The sequence below is a fragment of the Pipra filicauda genome, unplaced genomic scaffold (assembly GCF_003945595.2).
Source record: "Pipra filicauda isolate LSUMZ 115617 unplaced genomic scaffold, ASM394559v2 scaffold247_size1415610_pilon, whole genome shotgun sequence".
Classification (NCBI taxonomy): Eukaryota; Metazoa; Chordata; class Aves; order Passeriformes; family Pipridae; genus Pipra; species Pipra filicauda.
The window spans coordinates 209,692-229,102 of NW_024104362.1; the positions used below are offsets into that span (position 1 = coordinate 209,692).

At 39.6% G+C, this 19,411-nt stretch overlaps 1 protein-coding gene across 4 annotated transcripts in view; it reads right to left on the reverse strand.

The window, feature by feature from the left end:
- Nucleotides 1–19,411, reverse strand: part of RASSF3 (Ras association domain family member 3) — a 106,310-nt gene that overhangs the window by 66,234 nt on the left and 20,665 nt on the right. For 3 of the 4 annotated variants that reach the window (XM_027738911.2, XM_027738907.2, XM_027738905.2), the window contains exon 2: nucleotides 11,177–11,301. In XM_027738911.2, coding sequence (XP_027594712.1) covers nucleotides 11,177–11,230 — 54 coding nt within the window. In that variant the 5' untranslated portion in view covers nucleotides 11,231–11,301. Of the gene's footprint in view, nucleotides 1–7,874; nucleotides 7,972–11,176; nucleotides 11,302–19,411 lie in introns of those variants that run through there. The other variant, XM_027738910.2, reaches the window with a different exon arrangement.

A 19,411-nucleotide genomic window follows, 5' to 3' on the forward strand; every position in this document is an offset into this window, starting at 1 on the left:
GCACATCTGAAAACCAAGGCCAAATTCACTTGCTGAAGGCCATATCTAATCAGTCATTAGTAGAGCAAGGACTGCAAATCTGGCTTCCTTGATTCCAGTTTCATGCTCTAATTCCCACCTCCAACAAATTGCTTTATAATAATAAGACCTCACTGATTAGTCATATATGCAGATAAGGAGATCTTTCTTCAAGGTTACTGTAAAAGGAAAATATTAGGATGGCAAAAGGAAGGTTGAGGGAAGAGAACAGTGCAAATGGAAAACTCAGAGTGTAGACTGAGCAATCTTCCTTTAAACACAAGTGTAGGAGTACTGGGAAATGTAAAATAGTGTTCAGGCTTGTGATACACTGGTCTTCCTTCCCTAGACAGTAATGTTACAGAATTGTCTGATAATAAATTGTGATAGAAAAGCCTTGTGAAATTAAGACAACATAATTTTATCCTGAAGCCAGCTAGGTGAGGTCAGCCCCAGGCAGGATGCACAGTGCTGACCTCATCCCAATGCCCCATGGTAACTATCATCGCTGCTTTGTTCTCACTTAGGGTTGTAAAGCAAAATAATCAATGATGGTATTTATCTTGCTGAAAACAAACACTCTGTCAGAGAAGACAAAGCCTTAAAAGGAGATTTACCACGGTTACATACACACTTGCAAGCATCAGCAGAGAAAGAGATGGAGAAGCATAAGATATGATTTAGGCAAAGCAAGTAATTGTATCCAGTTATCCATCTGACTGTAGCACATCTGAAGGCAAAATACCTGAAATGGGCATCTTCAGCTCTCCACTGGTTCACAAGACTAGTTGTAACATATGTGTCTGAAGATCTCTTGGGATTCCATGATGAATGTTTTCTTTTCAAATGTAAAGGGTAGGTGATTTTTTCCATTTTTCTCTAGGGGTTATCCACATGGGGCAGGCATGCAGAGACCAGCTGGGTTTATCTTCTTGGGGCACTGTCCAGCTTCCATGCAGCATGGCTCCAGAACATCTGGGCCAGGAGCTGATCCAAAACTCACCCATTGGAGGGGCTTCTTGATTAGGAACCAGGTCACAAGTCATAAGAAATCTAAAGGTCATAGGTGAAAGGTGATCAAGATGGAAAACTACTGTTGGATCAAAAATCTCATCTGAAATGTCACAACCATAATGTAAGGTACATATCTTGAAAGAAGCAATTAAGGGATTTTATATAATTTTGAAAGGGTTGTTACATAACTTGTGGAATAAACAGCCACAAAAAACAAACAAACAAAAAAAACCAAACCAAAAGAAAAAAAACCCCACCCAACAAAAAAGCAATGACAGCTGATCATCAACATATTATTTGTAGAACAAACCAGATCTAAAAATCTTCTAGGAGTCTACATATTGTAGCACTGTCTCTGTGTTCAGAAGAAACAATACAACAGCCTTTTGAATCTAGGCAGCTTCCTTCACTTGGCAGTAAAGGAGCATGATATCTCAGGAACCAGAGGTGCTGGATCCTCACTGAGACCTATGCAGGAATTGAGGAATTGAGGTTTACAATAGCTTAAATAAAAAGAGAAAAGAAAACACGACAAAGTGGCTATTACTTGAGATCTTCCACAAGTGCTAAGAGAATTCAGTATGTTTTGATCCTGGGAAAGCCAGCTAGTTTTTTATGTTTTGGGTAGGAACAAGAAGTCTACTCCCCAAAAGTTTAACTAGTATGATTTCATTGTCATTTCTTTCAAATTGCATGTAACTGGTGACAGTTTCCTCCTTCCCAGTAAGGATATTGAAGTATTAACACTACATCGCTGAATCTTTACACACTTATACACATTATTTGCAGAGAACATTTAAGTACTTATCCACAATTCCTGTGGAGCAGACTGATACGAGACAACATGTACAAGAATGGAGCTTCAATGCAGAATGAGATCCCTGGGAGAAGGGGAACCACCATGCAGCACACACACATAACTGGGGAGAAACTGAGCTTATGCAAACAGGTGGGCTCTTCTGCACTGAGGAAGAGTCTGGAGAGCAGCTTTTAGGCAATGTCACCAGTTAGAGGAAGCCATGAATCAGTAAGAAAAAAATGATACTTGCTGTCGTTTGATTCCTGCTCTCTGGGAAACAAGGCTTTACATTCCCGTAAGATAAACAAACAGAACAAACAGAGCTCTGTTGTCTACCTGTTTTCCTAACACTGTCTGTGGGGTGGCTGGTTGGCAAGCTACTTGGATCAAAGACTGGGAACAAATATTTTCATATCTTCACCCAGCAATGTTATCATTAAAAATAATCAAAAACCACTCCCCACCTTCCTTCCCCACCAGGGAAGGTTTTGCATCATGCCCTTCCTGCACTGAATCAAAAGGCAGAAGCAATCTCTTCTGTGTATATTTCCAACAGCTGCTAATGCCATAACTCAAACAAAAAAAGGCTGAAACTGTAAAAAAAAAAAAAAAAAAAAAGTGAAGCTCCAGGAATATTTGAGAAAATCGGATATGGGTTTCACAACAGTCCTGACTTTCTCTTCTAATCGATTCTCACTGCCATCTTGTTATTTGCTCAGGGCAGGTCTACATGGGATGAATTAAGTAGTCTGCAGTCACATCACCAGCCCAGCTACTTTCCTTTTCAAATGCAAAATAAAATCAGCCTCTTGAATAAATGCACTAAAAAGTGTCTGATATTAAATATCTCTTCAGACCCTTGTTCTGTTTGGAAACCAGTCACCTCTGTGGATAAATAAATTAGGACAGACCTGACATGGCTTCTGGTAATTCCATTTAGATTGGTGTGTTTAATGGATATAAAATAAATAATCAGCCCATGAAGGGTGGAATGAAAGCCACTGTCACTCTGTTTACCAGCCTGTCTCTAACTGAAAGGTGAAGTTCAGTCGTCCATCTGTCATCTACAGCCCATGGACTTTTAAGAAAAGTCAGTCTTAGGACTGCACTGGGATAGAGACTTGCAAGGGCCAGCATTTACCCCCTGCTCAACAATTTCCCAGCCAGTGCTCATTTTCTTTGCATGTTTTGAGGGCTGTGATTTGTCAGCTAGCAAGTGGGCAACTTCCATGTACAATCATAATCTACAACATATAACAGCAAAATACCCATCTTCAAGCATGCCAAGTTTTGATGCAACATCCATTTGCCTACACACATCACATCAAAACATACTGTCCTGATCTGCATGTTGAAAATCTACCCTGAAGGTAAGACAGAAACTGTTCTCTGAGCCCTTTGCTGCAAACTATCACAAGCCCAACCCTCAGGATCCTGGCTTGTTGCCAGCCTCCCCTCCGCTTGCTCCAGCAAAGCCTGGCCACCCCTTACATCAGTCTGCAACTTATCACACTTTATAACTCACACAACACACAGAACTTAATGTTTTAGAGGATCAGTTCTCCTTGAACCTTTTCTCAGCATGATTAGGCAATGCTATTTGAATATCAGAGAACCACCTGGAACACACAGGACATGCAAGCCTGTATTACTTGTATTAAATTTGTAATGTAATCATCTGTGCTCTGCTGAGCCTGCTGAGATACTGAGAAGATATTAAAAACTTTGAATTAGGAAGAAAACTGACACAATAAAAAAATACAGTTGGTATATTTTACATCCTTCAGCCAACAACACTGACAGCAGGAACCAGAAAGGATGGTGGAAAAATGTGTGTGGTAAGAATAGTCTGTATTAGAAATAAATAGTGGAAGAAAAACATTGATCTTACAATGAAAGCTGACAAAACAGCAGGTTGAAGCTGCCTACATTATTAGGGAAACATATCATTTTCTAGGAAGATGATACAAACCTCTTGAATATGAAAACACGCAGCTCTACAAAAATCAAAAACTCATTTTAAATGTTCCCCTCATCCTGTAATTTGATTTCCTGAAACAAATTTCCTGAATTTGACTTCTACAGGACTAGAAAATCGGAGCTGTTTGACTGGAGTTGATCTGGTTGCTAACCAACTGATAACTGATCTCTAGGTTTCAGCAATGTGTGCTTTAAGCAATGAGCTTGCTACCTTTCTGTTTGAAAGGTCAGGCCTGAATATTAACCATGTACTTAAAATGGAAAAAACCCCCAACAACCCCAACTTAAGAAAAAAAGTTTAAAGATAGATTTACTGATCAAAATCAGTGGTTTTTAAAAAATGTTTAAAAAACAGTGGTGTAAGATCACAATTCAGATTGCTTCTATGGGCGGAAGATTTCCACCAGGTGCCAACAAGCTGAAGTTCATCCTGTCAAAAATATTAATTTTAATATTAACACTATTTGGTGGTATGATGATACAAGTCCCCTCACCACATGCCCCATCCAGTCTTTACTTACTGGACTTTGAAATCTATTCTTAGTTCTAAAAAGCCCTCCTCATTTAAATATGACTTTTGGATTTATCCTACTTGCAATATTCAACTACTGCCTCAGTCACCATCAGCCTGAGCATTTCTTCAGTGTGCTCTAGCAAACCCAACAGACTATTCCAGGAGGCTTATGCCAAAGAATACTAAAGAAGACCAAATAGCTGATATAGTAAATTAGACTCCATAGAATGTTGCAATTAAGTTATGATTCAAAGATCTCAAGTCAGTATTGTACAAAGCCCATTTTAATAATATCTCTGTCAGAAAAGGCTGCAGACGGTAGTGCCCCAGGAACTCTTGTGGATACTTTCAAATTATTTTTTGAAAGCTTGGGAGTAATTTCCAGTTTGTATAGTCTATAAAGTTTTTTATTTTCAGCAAATAGATTTCCGTAATAGTAACGTGAGCAATATACACAAGTAGAACTGAAATGAGCTTCACGTTTGGTTTAAAAAATTTCAGTCACTGGCAAAAATGAAATCATACTCTGTCTGCCAAAACAAACATAATTCACTTTTCTTCTTTTCCTTTCAACTACTACCAAGCATGACCAAGCTTAATAGAGATTTGAAATACCACTACCAAGAGTTAGTAGACGAGAGCAATCAATAGCTCAGTGGTAGCTTTCATTATTCATCTAGAGCTGTACACATCTAAATCATGATCTTCTGCTCTGTGCTGTCAATTTTTTCTCAGTGTCTTCTTTTTGAAGGGTCAGAACTGAAACCCCTTTCAGTTCCCGTTACATTTAGGTGACAACCTCAGTGCCCTCCCAGGTCCAGAAGTTTCTATACTGACACTGTGAGTTCCTCTCAATGTTTTCCATGGCATTCAGGCAATTTAAAGCAATCTGTGGGGTGTTGTTGTCCAAGTCATTTGGGACAGCCTATATCTCTTCCTATGCTTTACCAAATGCCTCAGGTCTTGTACAAACTTCATCTCTGACCACCCTCTGCCTTTGGGAAAATTTGAGTCCAGTGAGACCTCTTTCAGAAGGCTTGTCATCTTGAAGGAGAAAATAAATTCTATCTGTGGCTCATACATAAAAAATGGCAACATTTTGATCCATCCGGAGTGATAGAAAAATAGGAAAAAATTAAAGTCCACATAATGGCTTCAGTACTTCTTAGACTTTGAGAAGGCCTTGGCATTGTCAGTCAGAGGTGGTATGCCTGTAATGGGCAATGTGGTAGCTTAGGAGAGGGTTGCTGGAAGGGAGCTTTATTCATCCCACTCTGCTTTTTCCTGGAAGAAAATGGCAACTCTTTCCCCAGTTCTTTCTGAGCTCTATTACAAGACCACAGAGAACCTATATCCATCATTTCCTCTTTAACTACTATAGGAAGTCTGTTCAGAAGGGAAGTATTTAAGGCCACACAATTAGCAAAACACCATCCCCTTTTCATCTGAGCCATATATTTCTGCCACTGGGTACTTGCAGTATGTTAAATATTGTGACTTTCATTTTCAAGTATTTAACCTTGCAGCCTTAATGATCTCTAAGAACAGCTACATCATGGAATTTCCTAGATCTTTTTGTAATTAAATATATATAGGTATATATATATATTTCCACACATAGAGAAAGGAGCTCGAAGTTCAGGTTTTTTGCTTCAATTACTTGTTAACAAAGTCAAGCAGCATGACCATATTCCAGATTCTGAGACTATCTGAACACTCGTGTGCACCAAAGTGCTCTAGTGGCTGGCAGAATTGCACAGGATGAAAATTCCTTGGAAATCTCTTAACTCCCTTTGCAAAATCAGTTAAGAGCCTGTATGGAATTCCTCTTCCCCACAAGGGAAATCCTAAACCCAGATTCTCAAACTCTGGCTCAACAAGATACTTGTTCAGGGTTATTTGGAGTTTAAGGTGTTCCAGCCACATCACAACACCCAGTCCCTGTTGTGCTGACAGCACTGTTCACAAGCTGTGTTGTGAACTGAAGAGCTGATCAAGCTTTGCAAGAGCGAATATCAGAAGCTACAACATTTTCCTGACCCGTTTTAAAACAGCATTGTCCAAAAGCAGCAGTGCAGATGCCACTGGGAGTGAAAGGGCACGGGAAACATGCAAAAGTGTACAGGCATGAACGAGAATTCAGGACCGGGAACTACAACCGAGCTGCAAGTTCTGCTGCACTCAGGGCACCACCAGGTCATGAAGTGCAGTTTATACCACTCGGAAAAAGCAGAATATATATTCACATTGCCTGAACCAGGCTAAAATGGTTTTAGGCCATATAGAGTTAGGGCTCAAAGCACTGTCCACCATCATATTCAAAGTAATAATCTACCCGTGTAGAGGAACTTATACAAATAAAGAGGTGCCATGTACCTTCACAAGAAGAGATCTAAATTGTACCAGCACAAGAATGCCAATATAATGACTTCAAACTAGTGCTTTGCCCACATAAACAAATTGCACTTCAAAACAAAATGGTTATCTCAGTAGGATGAAAAGGCACAAAGCCCAGGACTAAGGCTTGTTAGCAAGTAATTCCTCTCTATTAATACCATAAAGTTCGAGCAGTTCTGCGAAATCCCTTCGCATTTGAAATTGATGCTCACTGTATGGATGAGACAATCCTAAATACATGTGCGATCTTTGAAGCTATGCATTTGACTAGCATAGCTCATGCAAAATTATCTGGGTTTGCATGCCATGTGATTTTCAAAGTCACGATGTAGATAAAGCAAAAGCGGGCATTGCTGGAACACATATCAGTTTGCTTCTCACTGGGGACTGTTCTGTGCCAAGAATCTAACACCTACATTAGCAAATACAGTAGTGCAACACAAGCGGCTCTGTAAAGGAAAGTGAGTGGTGCTGAGAATCCAAAGTCCTAATTACAAACACTTCATAGGTTTTACTTAAAAAAATCTCTGCTTTGATCCTGCGGACCATGAGTGTTAGGTAGGCTCCTGGAGTGCTGCTTCTCAGAGGTTTCAGGAAACAGCTTAATTTTCACCTGAAGTGGAATTAATTTTATGTGCCCTAAGACTGCTCCCTGATATCAACCAAAACAAGGGAAGTGAAGACAACTGGATGATGTGCTTCAAAAGCATGATCCTGTGTCTAACTAAAACTCTGCAGACTAGACACCATCCACAGAATAAGAACGCAAGAATAAGTTTCTAAAGAAAATAGATTCAGTCTTTTTCCCATCCTCTGACGCCTTCACAATGATATACAAACCACCTGTTCAGTTTTATATATGAGATGTAGGTTCAAACTTTAAACAGAAAGGAAAAAATCACCTTAATGTTGGTAAGTCCAGAAAATTTTAGCATGGAAGGAAAGTAATTTTGAGAAAGCAGCTGAGCTGGGAGTGTCTAATTAAATAGTAACCTGTAAATCCTGACTTTTGCAACAGTGTTCCCATTTAGAGATCTTAAAATTCTTCTAAAAAATTCTAATTCCTTTTTTACCTACAAGAAAAGTAGGCAAGTCCTAGAAAGACAAAGAGGTACAAGCAGGTCAGTAGCAGAGGAAGGAGTGAATTCAAACCTTGCAGTTTCCAGGGATAGCTCTGCGCTGTGCATCAGGGACAGCTGTGTGCAAAGAAAATGACCCAACAGGAACCATTCCAGGTTTTCTGCACGTAAATGATTGCTGCTTCAAAAGCAACGGATGACGGATGCTGAAAACAGCACTAGAATCCTCATCTTACATGTATCAGTTGTCAGACATGCACTGACCCAAACAGCTAGTGAGGAAAGAGGAGATTTGCAACAACTGTCATCCACTGCAAGCAGCCAAAGTGTGACTTCTTCCAAGAGGAAGGAAATCAGTAGGAAAAAAAACAGTACTTCTTTGATGCGATCTTGTTGCACACAAACAAATGCACATGAAATTTGGCTTCCCTAAGTACTGTAAGCCTCAAAGAGCAAGAAACAGTTTCCTTGCTCAGTATTCATACCCAAGACAGCACTAGCTCTTTCTTAGATCTCTCACAGCCAAGCTGTATGAGTCTTTTTGAGTAAAAATGAGTTTTAATGCCCTTCTCTCTCTGCTCCAGTGGTATTGTCTTGCTGACAGTCACCCGCACTTTCAAAACCTATGTTGCCCTGTCCTTCCTTGTCCCCATCCCTGCTACTCTTGCTTTCAGCATCTGAGTTATTCCCCTCACTCTTTCCAACAGCAAGTCATGAGGAGCTCACAAGAGACACTCTGCCCTCAGTCACAGTTTGGGTGGCTGGAGCAGCATCTCTCCTACAAGATAAAACATTGCACTTGCAGAGAAAATTCAGTGATGACCTGGTGGACACACAGAAAGCTCAGCAAGGGGTCTCAGAAATTTTAAAATCCTAGAGTCTTTAAGATTGGAAAAGAACTCCAAGATCATCAAGTCCAACCTCTGATCAAATATACCACCATGCCCACTAAACCATATCATTAAGTGCCACATCTACTTGTTTTTTTGAACGCTTTCAGAATGGTGATTCCATCTCTTTCCTGAGCAGCCTGTTCCATGACTGTGCTGAACATTCTCTGTTCACTAGAAGTCATTACAATCTTTGTGTGACAAGATATGGTTTTTAATTATCTGGGTTGTTTTACTTTTTTGGTAGAATTAGGTTTTCATAAAAATTGGTTTTGACATGTCTGTAGCAAGTTCCATTTTTTTTTCCTGCTAAAAAAAATGAAATTGTAAAAATGCTTCCTGGAATTTGTCTGACATGTTTATGGCAAGGTCCGAGGATAAAGTCTAAAATCTAAAGATTTTAGGCCTTCTATATATTCTGTAGAAATTTTGCTTAATAGAAATCTGAGAAGGAAAAGTGCTGTGCTGTTTTTTAATTTGGAATCCTCTGAGAAGGCACTTACAATATTTTAGTTGATTTACTGGTGAGTATCATCACAGAGAAATTAAAGTCCTGGGGTTTATCTCAACTATATGTTAACATTTCTTGCTGCTTTTTCCATTAAGTTAAGTTTGCTTTGCTTTGTGTTTCCTCAGACTATTTCACTGAAATGGCAGTACATCATCTTTGGTTCACAATTGTGGAGCTGGCTTAGAATAAACTTTTGTAATCTTCAAGGAGGATTCCCTTGTCCTCCCTAGTATTATTTAGTATCTGCCTTTAAATAAGGCTGTTACTACAATGAACTGTGACTGCATGTCAGACAAGTTGGTAAACTGGAGTAGGAGAACAGTAATGACTTTGAAGACAAGGGGCATCAGTTTGGTTCCTCAGATCAGACTGATTTCAGGAAACAAAAATTTTAAGCAGAAGTTACTGTCTAAAAATGGTACTTTTTGTAGTATGGTAACATATTTATGGGACAATCTTTCATGTACATAACTGGGCAGCTTGTAAAGGCAGTTATACTAAAAATTAGCAATACTGCAAGAAAAAATAGCCAAGAGTTCTAGTTTCTTGAGGTACAAAATAGTCTTTTAAGGTCTCAACATAAATATTTGTAAGATATCAAAATATGCTTAACTTAAATGGAAAAATTCTTATTCGGTACAATATTATTTAAAAAAACCCCAAACCCAAACAACCCACCCCACAAACCTGATAACATGATATCCTTTGGGTAGGAAAAGCAATATAGGGTGTACAACTGGTGTGTTTTATGCATTTATGCATCTTATGGTGGGGCTGAAGTGAGAGGAGACTTCTTGGAGACAGGAGAATTTTGGGTGGGCACAAGTTCTACAGCTGATAGTTTGCAGGATGGTGCAGTCTGTGATTGGAAATTCTGTGGATAGTGAAAGCCAGGGTAGGTCTGACTGTTCTATGAATCACTTGATTCTTACAGTGAATAAAATGAACATTCCCAATGATAGCTGGGTCTGGGATCGATTGGGATTTTTTCCCTCTCCCCCAGTAAGGACATTTCTTGAATATGAATTCTAAAAACAGTATAAAGGCTAAACCAATCACTGTGAATATGTATATACCAATTTATTTTCACTAATTAGATTTTGAATAACACTTTCCAGTTAAACCAGTAAAAGTCTAAGTTTAGACCAGACCTTGGTTAATGAAGGGGTTTTTAGAGCCTCAATAAAAGGCTTGAAGAAAGGAACTTGCACACAAAAAACCCAATGCATTTTTTCATCCTTCCTGCCTCCAAAAAATAAAAAAGGAGTGTGTCTCTGTTTTATCACAGGTGCCCTCTCTGAAGTTTCTACTGGTTAGGTGTAAATGTTCAAGAGTGTAACATGTGATTAAGACTGGATGGACTTTTGTGGAGGACAAAAAGTAAATGAGGAAATGAGGAAGCACACCATGAGCCATTGAAGTCAGTGGGAATCCAGGCAAGGAAATTTGAAATTACCCTAACAGGGATTTGATAAGAACTGGGGAATTAACACTAAACAAGTAGGATCTCTAATGGTCACAAATAACCCCACCCTTAGTTTTAGTTGCCTCCCTATGACACTACACCCAGCAGCACAGGGCACCTGGGCCATCATGATCACTCTGTAAACTGCTTTGTGGTATGGACAAGTCTGTATGAAGAGGAGCTCTGTCCTCATGTTCTCATCCCTTGCTGTACATGCCTGCTTTGACCCCACAGTGACCTGAACCAACAGGAAAAACAGTTTTGCTGGACTACTTTTCAGTCAGTTTAGCTGAAAACTAATTGGAGCAGGAGTGACTCAGCTGGCAGCAGCCAGTTGCACCTTGACCCAGCGGTAATGTAAAATCACAGCACTGAGTGAGAAATCCAGGTTTGATGGCCATGCCTAAGTGAGACATTCTTCCTGAGCATCTGGGTGAGGCAGGCAGACCCCACTTCATTACAGAGCTGACAAGAGAAAGCAGTAATTACAAGAACACAAGATCTATTACCTGACCCTTGTTGCAAGATGAATCTAAGGCGTCATGCGGAGCGAGGCAGTCCATTAATTTTCCATTCCGCCGGCAGCCCAGGTGCACCAGGTCTTGGCAGTGAGCATGGCAGGTGTACTTGCAATCTTAGAAAAACCCACACAGACACACAAAAAAAAAACAAAACAAAAAAAAAACAAAAACAGAAGTGGTGTTTAGAAATGAGGTTGCTGCAGGCAGAACCTAGGAGTGAGACACATCCTCGTTTGCTACGTGACCTCAGAGAAACTACCACCTCTCGACTGAATCTCCCCATCCGCACGTAAAGATAATAATAGCTACATACTAGCGGAGATGTAAATTCACTGGAGCGAAGGTGACAGCACAGCACACCTCCCAGTGTCACACTGGCAGCGCTGCAGTTAAGCAGTTCTTTGGTTAGATCAGGGCTGCCTCGGTTAGATGTTTTTGCAAAAGGTCCGTGCCACAAACTAGGTATTAGCTGTTGTAATGTAAGCACAAAAGGGGCCATTCTCAGAAAAGACACAATATTTTCGATTTACAGATAAAAAATTCTACCCACGTAGAATTACTGTTGGTTTTATGTGTTTTAAGCTCTAGCTTCTCTTAAGAATATACACATGAATATTGAAAACAGAATGAGTGGTTTATCTGAAGCCTAATTAAGCTGGCATATCACAAAGTTGCCTTCAGTAACAATTCAGAAATTTCACTTCCTAGCTAGCGAAGTCAACTGAGATGGCTATTAGAAATGTAAATTCATTATAACAGGGGCAGATGACCCCATCTCTAGTAAGAAATCAGGTGATTCATATGCCCTTTAATCTCAGAGAGAATCACTTCAAGAGTATTTACAAAAACAACCTGTATTTGCTTGGAAGCCTTGTTATATTTGCTAGTTTTCTATGTAAGTTGGGCAGAGTTCATGATGACACTTTTGTCTAGCGCTGAATGTCACTTTCTATTTTTAGGTTTTAAATTGCTTATAATTTTGCCAAAGAGAAACCACTTGTACTTCAAGTTACCATGCTGGGGAACATCATGCTATTTGTTTTAGAACATTTCAGCTAAAACAATTCAGCCATTTCCAAGAATGACTCTTGGAGGAAATGCTTTTATTTTGTCTAACTAAACTACACTTAAATTTATTTTTTTTTCTGTTACAAAGATTTACACTTTCCAGATTTATAGTAAAAGAGGAATTCTGGGTGGGCTTTTTGTTCCCTTATCAACCTCTCAAAAAGACCAGTTTCCCTAATGTTTGATTAGATTCCTGTTACAGTGCCTGAAAAATAAATTCTTGAACATTCCCATTTCCAATTCATATTCATCAGTGGTGTTATGGGGCAAGACAGGACAGTGCTCTCTTCTCTGAAATGCTGTTCCTCTTGGCTGGGAACTGGATCTTTAATGTAAGATCCCTGTACCAGCAGATCATCCAAAAGTAAAAATTAAAATGTGGGTAATGCAATCACATTCCTTTGCCTGATACAGTATTTGTGCTACACGTGCACTAAGGCAAGTTTAATGATTTTGCTTGGGAAAGAACTCCCTAAGACACAGTTGAAAAGCTTCATCCTTACCTGACAGGAATAAATAAAATTCGGAGCCATTGTTCATTGGGTGAGGGAACAGGGCAGCTCCATGGGAAAACCAGGATGGGAGCACTTCATTAAAAATATAAGTAATATACCAATATAAGTAATGCACAAGTAAAAAAAGGTCAAATGAAAGTAATCTTTGAATTTCTTTTTTTTCCCCTTATTTCTGAGTTCTTTACTTTGCAAGTTGAGTTACCTTCTTTAGTAGAAAAAATGCTTATGAGATCACACTGCATGTCTACCTTTCTGTTCTCCCCCTGTAACTCTGTAAGAGCTAACTATTTCAACTACACATGGCCTAAAAGCTAATTAAGTTCATACAAGTTTTATGAAAATTATCTCCTGGCTAAAGGAGGGAGACCCAAACTAATACCCACACTCAAGGCAAGGCTGGCAAAATTCACCTATTACACCATTGTCTGGCAATGTCTGGACAACTAGCTACTGCATATCACCTCCATGGTGAGGAGCTTATGGGGAATGGGGCACAAATCCGTAGGACACCAGGCTTTGCTAATTCCCCAACTTTCTAAGATTACACAAATATATATACTGAGCATGCCTAATTCTAAAGACGCATTTTCACAAATAATATTAGGAAAAAGTCTGTTAGCTAAACAGTGTTCTGAAACAGAATTACTTATTAAGTTAGGAAACATTAACTCTCAATGCTGTTTTGTTTGTCATTTATATTCATTTTAATTTGTGAGTCCCTAATATTATTTGTAAGACAAGCTCATAATTTCCACCTTGCTATTGTAGGCATAATTGCAAAAAATGTAAAAGCTTCATCTATAAAACATTCAATCATAAGCTAGATTTTAACATACTGATTATAAGTTCAGAAAGATCAGAAAAAGGATGATTTTTTCCTAGAACAGTAACACTTTAAATCTTTTTTTCATATTTGTTTTAGCTTTAAATAGATTATTTTATTCCAATCGTGGCATACAATGTTTCACAAAGGTCCAGGCAGCAGCAAATTAAAAAAAAATATGTCTTTCTGGTAATCCCTTACTGGAGCACTCCCAAAATTTCCATGAGTTCAAAAAGTAGCTATTATTCTGGAAAGACTGTTTTGGTCATCAGAGTGTGGATTGCCATATTATTTCTGCTTGGAAAGCAATCAGAACCAGGTGCTCTTTCCTGATGTGATCTGAAATGAATTCTGTTCTTTGAAATCAAAGATCTGGAGGCTTTAAATCGGCACAGGTGATAAAAGCATTCCCTGACATCTAGAAAAGCTAACAGGTTTATTTTACTAATGCTCAGACTGTCCTGTACACTGCATTTATTTATGAAACTGATGCATCAATGAACACTGCATATGCATAACTGTCCTGAATTGTTAGGAAATGCAAAGCAATACTTCTGATTGTATGCACCATATAGCAAATAATTGGTTAACAAATAAATTCAGCTTCCCAACTGCAAAACAGGACAGAATGACAGATATTTTAGATTAAAGAGCTTAAAGTGAATTTCTACTGCTGGTACCTGTAACAAACCTCTATAATCCTGTAGTCTATTTTAGAGCTTCTAAATACTTTTTTTTTTTTTTTTTTTTTTGTACAAGCTTATCTTAACCTGGTTCGTGCCAGAGGGTTTGCTAGATAATGGTAAACACCAAGACACATGCGTTCTATGTCAAAGTCATCCTCAGCCCGGGGGGAGGGGCTGTGAGGCAGGCTGGCCAGGACTGGCATGCCAGGGCAGCTTACCAGCCTGCCCAAAGAGTGGAAGGAGACATTGCCACCTAGCTGCACACTGAAGAACTGGGATGTAGGTGTTTGAATAGATTAAGCATCTCCAAGAGACCACTGTTAGCCAGGTAAGCTTGCTGGCAGTTGCCACAGAGAAGGTCCCTGATTACTGAGGGAGGATTGTTCACTCTTGATGCCAGTGACTGTAAAAACCATTCATGAGGAAGGGTTTTTCAGCTCTTAAAATCCACCCTGGTTCTCAGGTGCTTAAATGTCTCTGAGCACCTCACCCTAAGTGACAGGCACAAACTCCTTTTATTTACTCTGAAGTATTAAAGAATTAAAGTAAATTTAATCTGTTGGTAAAGCTCATTTGTATTTTTATCAACATGACAACAATCTCAAGTCTTCTCCCTCCTTCCAGTGCTTGCCAACAGGATCCAGCTAAGACTTGTCACAGGACACTCTTGCACAAACCTGGGATTCCACACAACCAGCCTATAAACAGGCTGCTGCTCCTGAATACTACTGCACCTCTTTTGGCTAGATAATGCTCAGCGTACAGTCCTGTTTACAGTCACCACTCCCACAGAAACAGAACACCCACTGTTTGCCAGGCCACCCTGGCAAATAATCAGAAAATCTGTTTGCAAACAAGGCTGAAAACATTTATTTCATTCAATTGAGGTAAGGGTTAAAACATAAATTTGCAATAGTGGAAACACTTTAGAAAGAAAAGCACAAGACAAGAAAATACAAGTTTAGGTTATATTTACTTCTCATAATCTCCTTTATCTGTTTCAGTATCACAGCTAGCTAGAAAGCTGAAATACATCCCCTCCTGAGACTGTCCCAGGGCTCTCATGATTTTGGGAGCTCTTAGATATGCCAGTCTCTGGGAGGCAAACTGAGGGGTACAGGGCTGAGCTCTCCCTCCCCAGCCTGAAATGCCTCCTCCCTGTAAGGGCTCCTCTGGAAGTACCTGGGCACAAGAACAAGAGGGAGAGGAGAGACCTCATTTCTCCTTAGGTCATCTTGATACACACATATCTATGGCATTCTTTAGTTTTTTAACTTCCAGGCTACAATTCAAGAAACAACCTTCTTGGGCTGATAACATTCCTTCTGCTCTGAGCTGTGAGACTGAACATGAAACGATGAAACTGGGAAAAAGGGGTTTCAAGCAAGCAAGCTTCTCCTCCCATGTACCTAGCTAGTTTTCTGAGGTCCCCTTGTAGGGACACTGTCCCTCTCTGACAAAAACCTTAAGATAACCTTAAGATTTAGTTGATTTTTTTAAACACCCTGTAGCACTGCAGTTCCTGCTGTCTTCCAGAGCTCTACATGTGAAAATCGTGAGATCTGGTAAGACTCAGCCTGTTAATAAATTCAAAGACTAATAAATCATACTCAAGCTTTGCATCAAAGGCAAAAGGAATGACTAAGTGCTCAGATTCTGTTGGCACCTTTCCAGGGATGAGACCCCAGAGAAACAACTGCTCATTAAGTCCAGCAGACAGAGCCTATGGCTCCCACTTCTCCATGCCAGATAGTGGTGGGGAGGCCAAATTCCTCTGTGCAGTAACTTCAAACAAGGAATTAGAGACAAAACTTGGCAGATAACTTGATGCATCACCTTGTCTATCCTTTCATGACAGACTTCAGAGAGTGCTTTTGTACTGCAGACACATTAAACCACACACCCATCACACACAGGCTACTGGGAGAAAATGACAGCGAAAATCTGATGAACCTGGAGAGTGACAGGTTTTATTGACCATGTCTAGCAGTGACAACACCAATGTACCGCAAAGGAGCTGTATTTCTCCTTCAGTTCAAGAGCAAAACGATTGTGTTTCTGGCACAGAAAACAAACCTGATTCTCTGTTTCTGATGTTAAAACTGCAGTGAAGTTATGACACAAACACACACACACAAAAGTGCCCTGTAGATAAAATTCTAGATTTGACCTGCCCTAGAAATCAATTTACAATCATTTATTTACATTTGATCTCCCACAGAACCAGTAATTCTTCCTTTTAAGCTTAAATTGTGTAAGACTGCAGTAGTTGTTAGGTATCTTTACAAATCATTAAGCAGCACAGGAGAAGAGCAGAGGGCTGAGCCCCCCACCTGACGCAGCCCCAGAGTCAGGCTGGAAGCAGGCAGAGGGACAGATATCAGCAGCTCCCCAACAAGTTCTGGATGCTTCTCTCCAACTTTTCCCACAGCCAGGCAGCCAGAACAGTGCCCTGGCATTGCACTGATCTACATTTGCAGCAGCAATGTGGCAGCAGAGTGGCTATGATGGTAAAATAGTAGCTATGGACCATTTCCTCTGACAAACCTGTCCACAGGCATTTGAATCCCAACTCCCTACCTAATCCACCAGACCCAGTACATTCTACCAATAGCTTAAAAGCAGCCCTGGTTGTCTTTAAATTAAATTTTCATGTGGAAACCACAAAATGCAGCAGCCCAGAGCACATGCTGAATTCCCAACTTTTGAGAGAACGGAGCCTGAACAAGGATGGGGATGTGGGTGCACACAGATTCTCACACCTGGTTTTCCTTTTGGGGCAGCTTCATAAAATTCATTTGAAATACACCTTTGACAGAATTAAAGGTATCATCAGATTCTACATTCAATAAACACCTGGCTCAGGAACACATTGCTGCATACACTTCTGCACTGCAAATGTGATTGAAAGTAACAGAAGAATATCTGTTTAAGCAGTCAAAAATTGATCCAAAGTATTTACATAGTTCCACTACGTGTCATGCTGGTATCTTGGGACTTCCACTTGTTCTGGCTGTTATCCTCTTTCCAGTGTTAAAAACCTAAACAAATGTGTAGAAAATCCCTTCCACATAAAAAACCGAAGTGAGCTCTCACTCTTGTATGCAAATCCAATTAAAACACTGCTTTTTGAAAGCGTTTACTCTAGTGCCCTCTATTGCCGAATCCCCAAAATAGCCAGCATAAAGCATACTCACAAATCAGCACTTCATTTTGTTTTCCCTTTAGGAGAAACACGACCAAAAAGGAAGAACTGGAAAGAAAAGTATAGTTTAGATCTATCTGTCTGTGCTGCCTAGGACACTCCCAGAACTGTGAGTTCCTAACCAGACCTGAGTTATCAAATTCCCTGTTCTTGATGGAATTAATAGCAAACAAGACATACCGCTTCCAGTCCATGGAGAAGATGGGTCACAGAAAACCAGTCCTGAGAGCCCAGAAGAAATCTGATTTTCCTACCTGACCTCGCCACAATACTGGAGTTCATTCTAAATTGCTGCTGAAGGATTAATCATCAATCCATTAGAGGAGTTAAAACAGCAATTATATCCTAGCAGGATGGAAGCCAGACATTTAAGTGACAGATCACATGAAATTTAAAAGCTTGAACTTCCTGCCAAACAAAACCTGCAGTCTGTTATGCTTAAATGTGAAATGAGAAAAAAAGTTGAATCAAACCCATCAAATTAAATGAAGCTTAATACAAAAATAGTTGTGTTTGTGCACCTCTAATGCTGAGTACAGCTCAATTCTAAACATGCTACTGCAGACCGCATCCAAGCTTGGTCTATGTTTACATACTGGGCTCTAATGTTACATTATCTCTTTAAAACAGGTAATTCCACACTACTAATTTATTAATGTTACTCTTCATAAGTGACCAATCCATAGCTTTCATTTCAGATGTTATAGGTCATCTTCGCCAACCCCAATAGTGGACCTTGAGGCAGCTGTACTGGTGAGTTGCTTAGTTGAATGCACAACATTTGATCATCCTCTTTTTTTCTCTCATCTTCCTTCTAGCTCCCAGGGCAGCACAGGGATGCAGTGGAGAGAAACAGCATCTTTCAGCCTTTATTGCTTGACACTGACAAAGGAAACAAGAAATGTAGCAGCAGAAAAACAGAAAGTAAAATTAAATCTTCTGAAATACTTCAGAAGAGCAAGCCCACAATAGACATCAGGGGTACTAGCAGTTCCTGGTGATACTGACATCTCTCGTGTGTTACAGACATTCACTTTGGTAACCCTCATCCAAGCAGTGATTGGGCCCATTAGATGAAATTCAGTCCCTGAACAGACTTTTTTTCTTACATTTATCACAGGCTTATGATAATCTGAATAAATCTCCAGGAACAAATCAGGATTTTCCTTTGGAAGGGGGGCATATTAGACAAAGAGATTTCTCTTGTCTCATTTAAAACTGATAGAGCCAAAGAAAAAGAAATTTACTGGAAGGGCACATTCATCTCATCTAATTATCTGAGAAATGGAATAAAACAACACATGATGCAATTTGCAAAAGCCACATGACTGGCAAGAGCAATGAATGAAAACCACTACAGAGAATAACATGCCATGGACTATTTAGACACTGACAGAATGCATCTCTCTTGGAAAAATTCAGACTCACAAATAACAAAAAAGCCATCAGTTATTAATGGGTGGAGAGTCACACAGAAAACAACAATAGTGAGAGAGGCTTTCGTATTCCCTGGCCTTTATCAGTATTGCACTTGAAAAACACAAGAACAGATGAACTGAGTTAGACCAAAGATCTATCTAGGCCAGTATCCTGTCTTGGGAAGAGCCTGCCAGAAGATGCTTAGGGAACACATATATGAAAACAAAAGTGACTTTTGAGTGATATTTCCCCCTTATGCCTTTCTGCTCTCCAACAATCTGCAACTTAAAACAAATAAATGATCCAGAGGCTGTATCTGCATCTTTTTATTTAATATCCCTTGATGGCTCTTTCTTCCATGAATTTATGTAATCCTTTCTTGAACAAATTTGAGTCTTCTAGTCTCTTAAACATCCCATGTCAGTCAGTTCCACTACTGAATTTATGTACATGCATATGTATTTGAAAGAGCCCCTTGCTTGGCCATTTCATGATGTGGCCCTAACT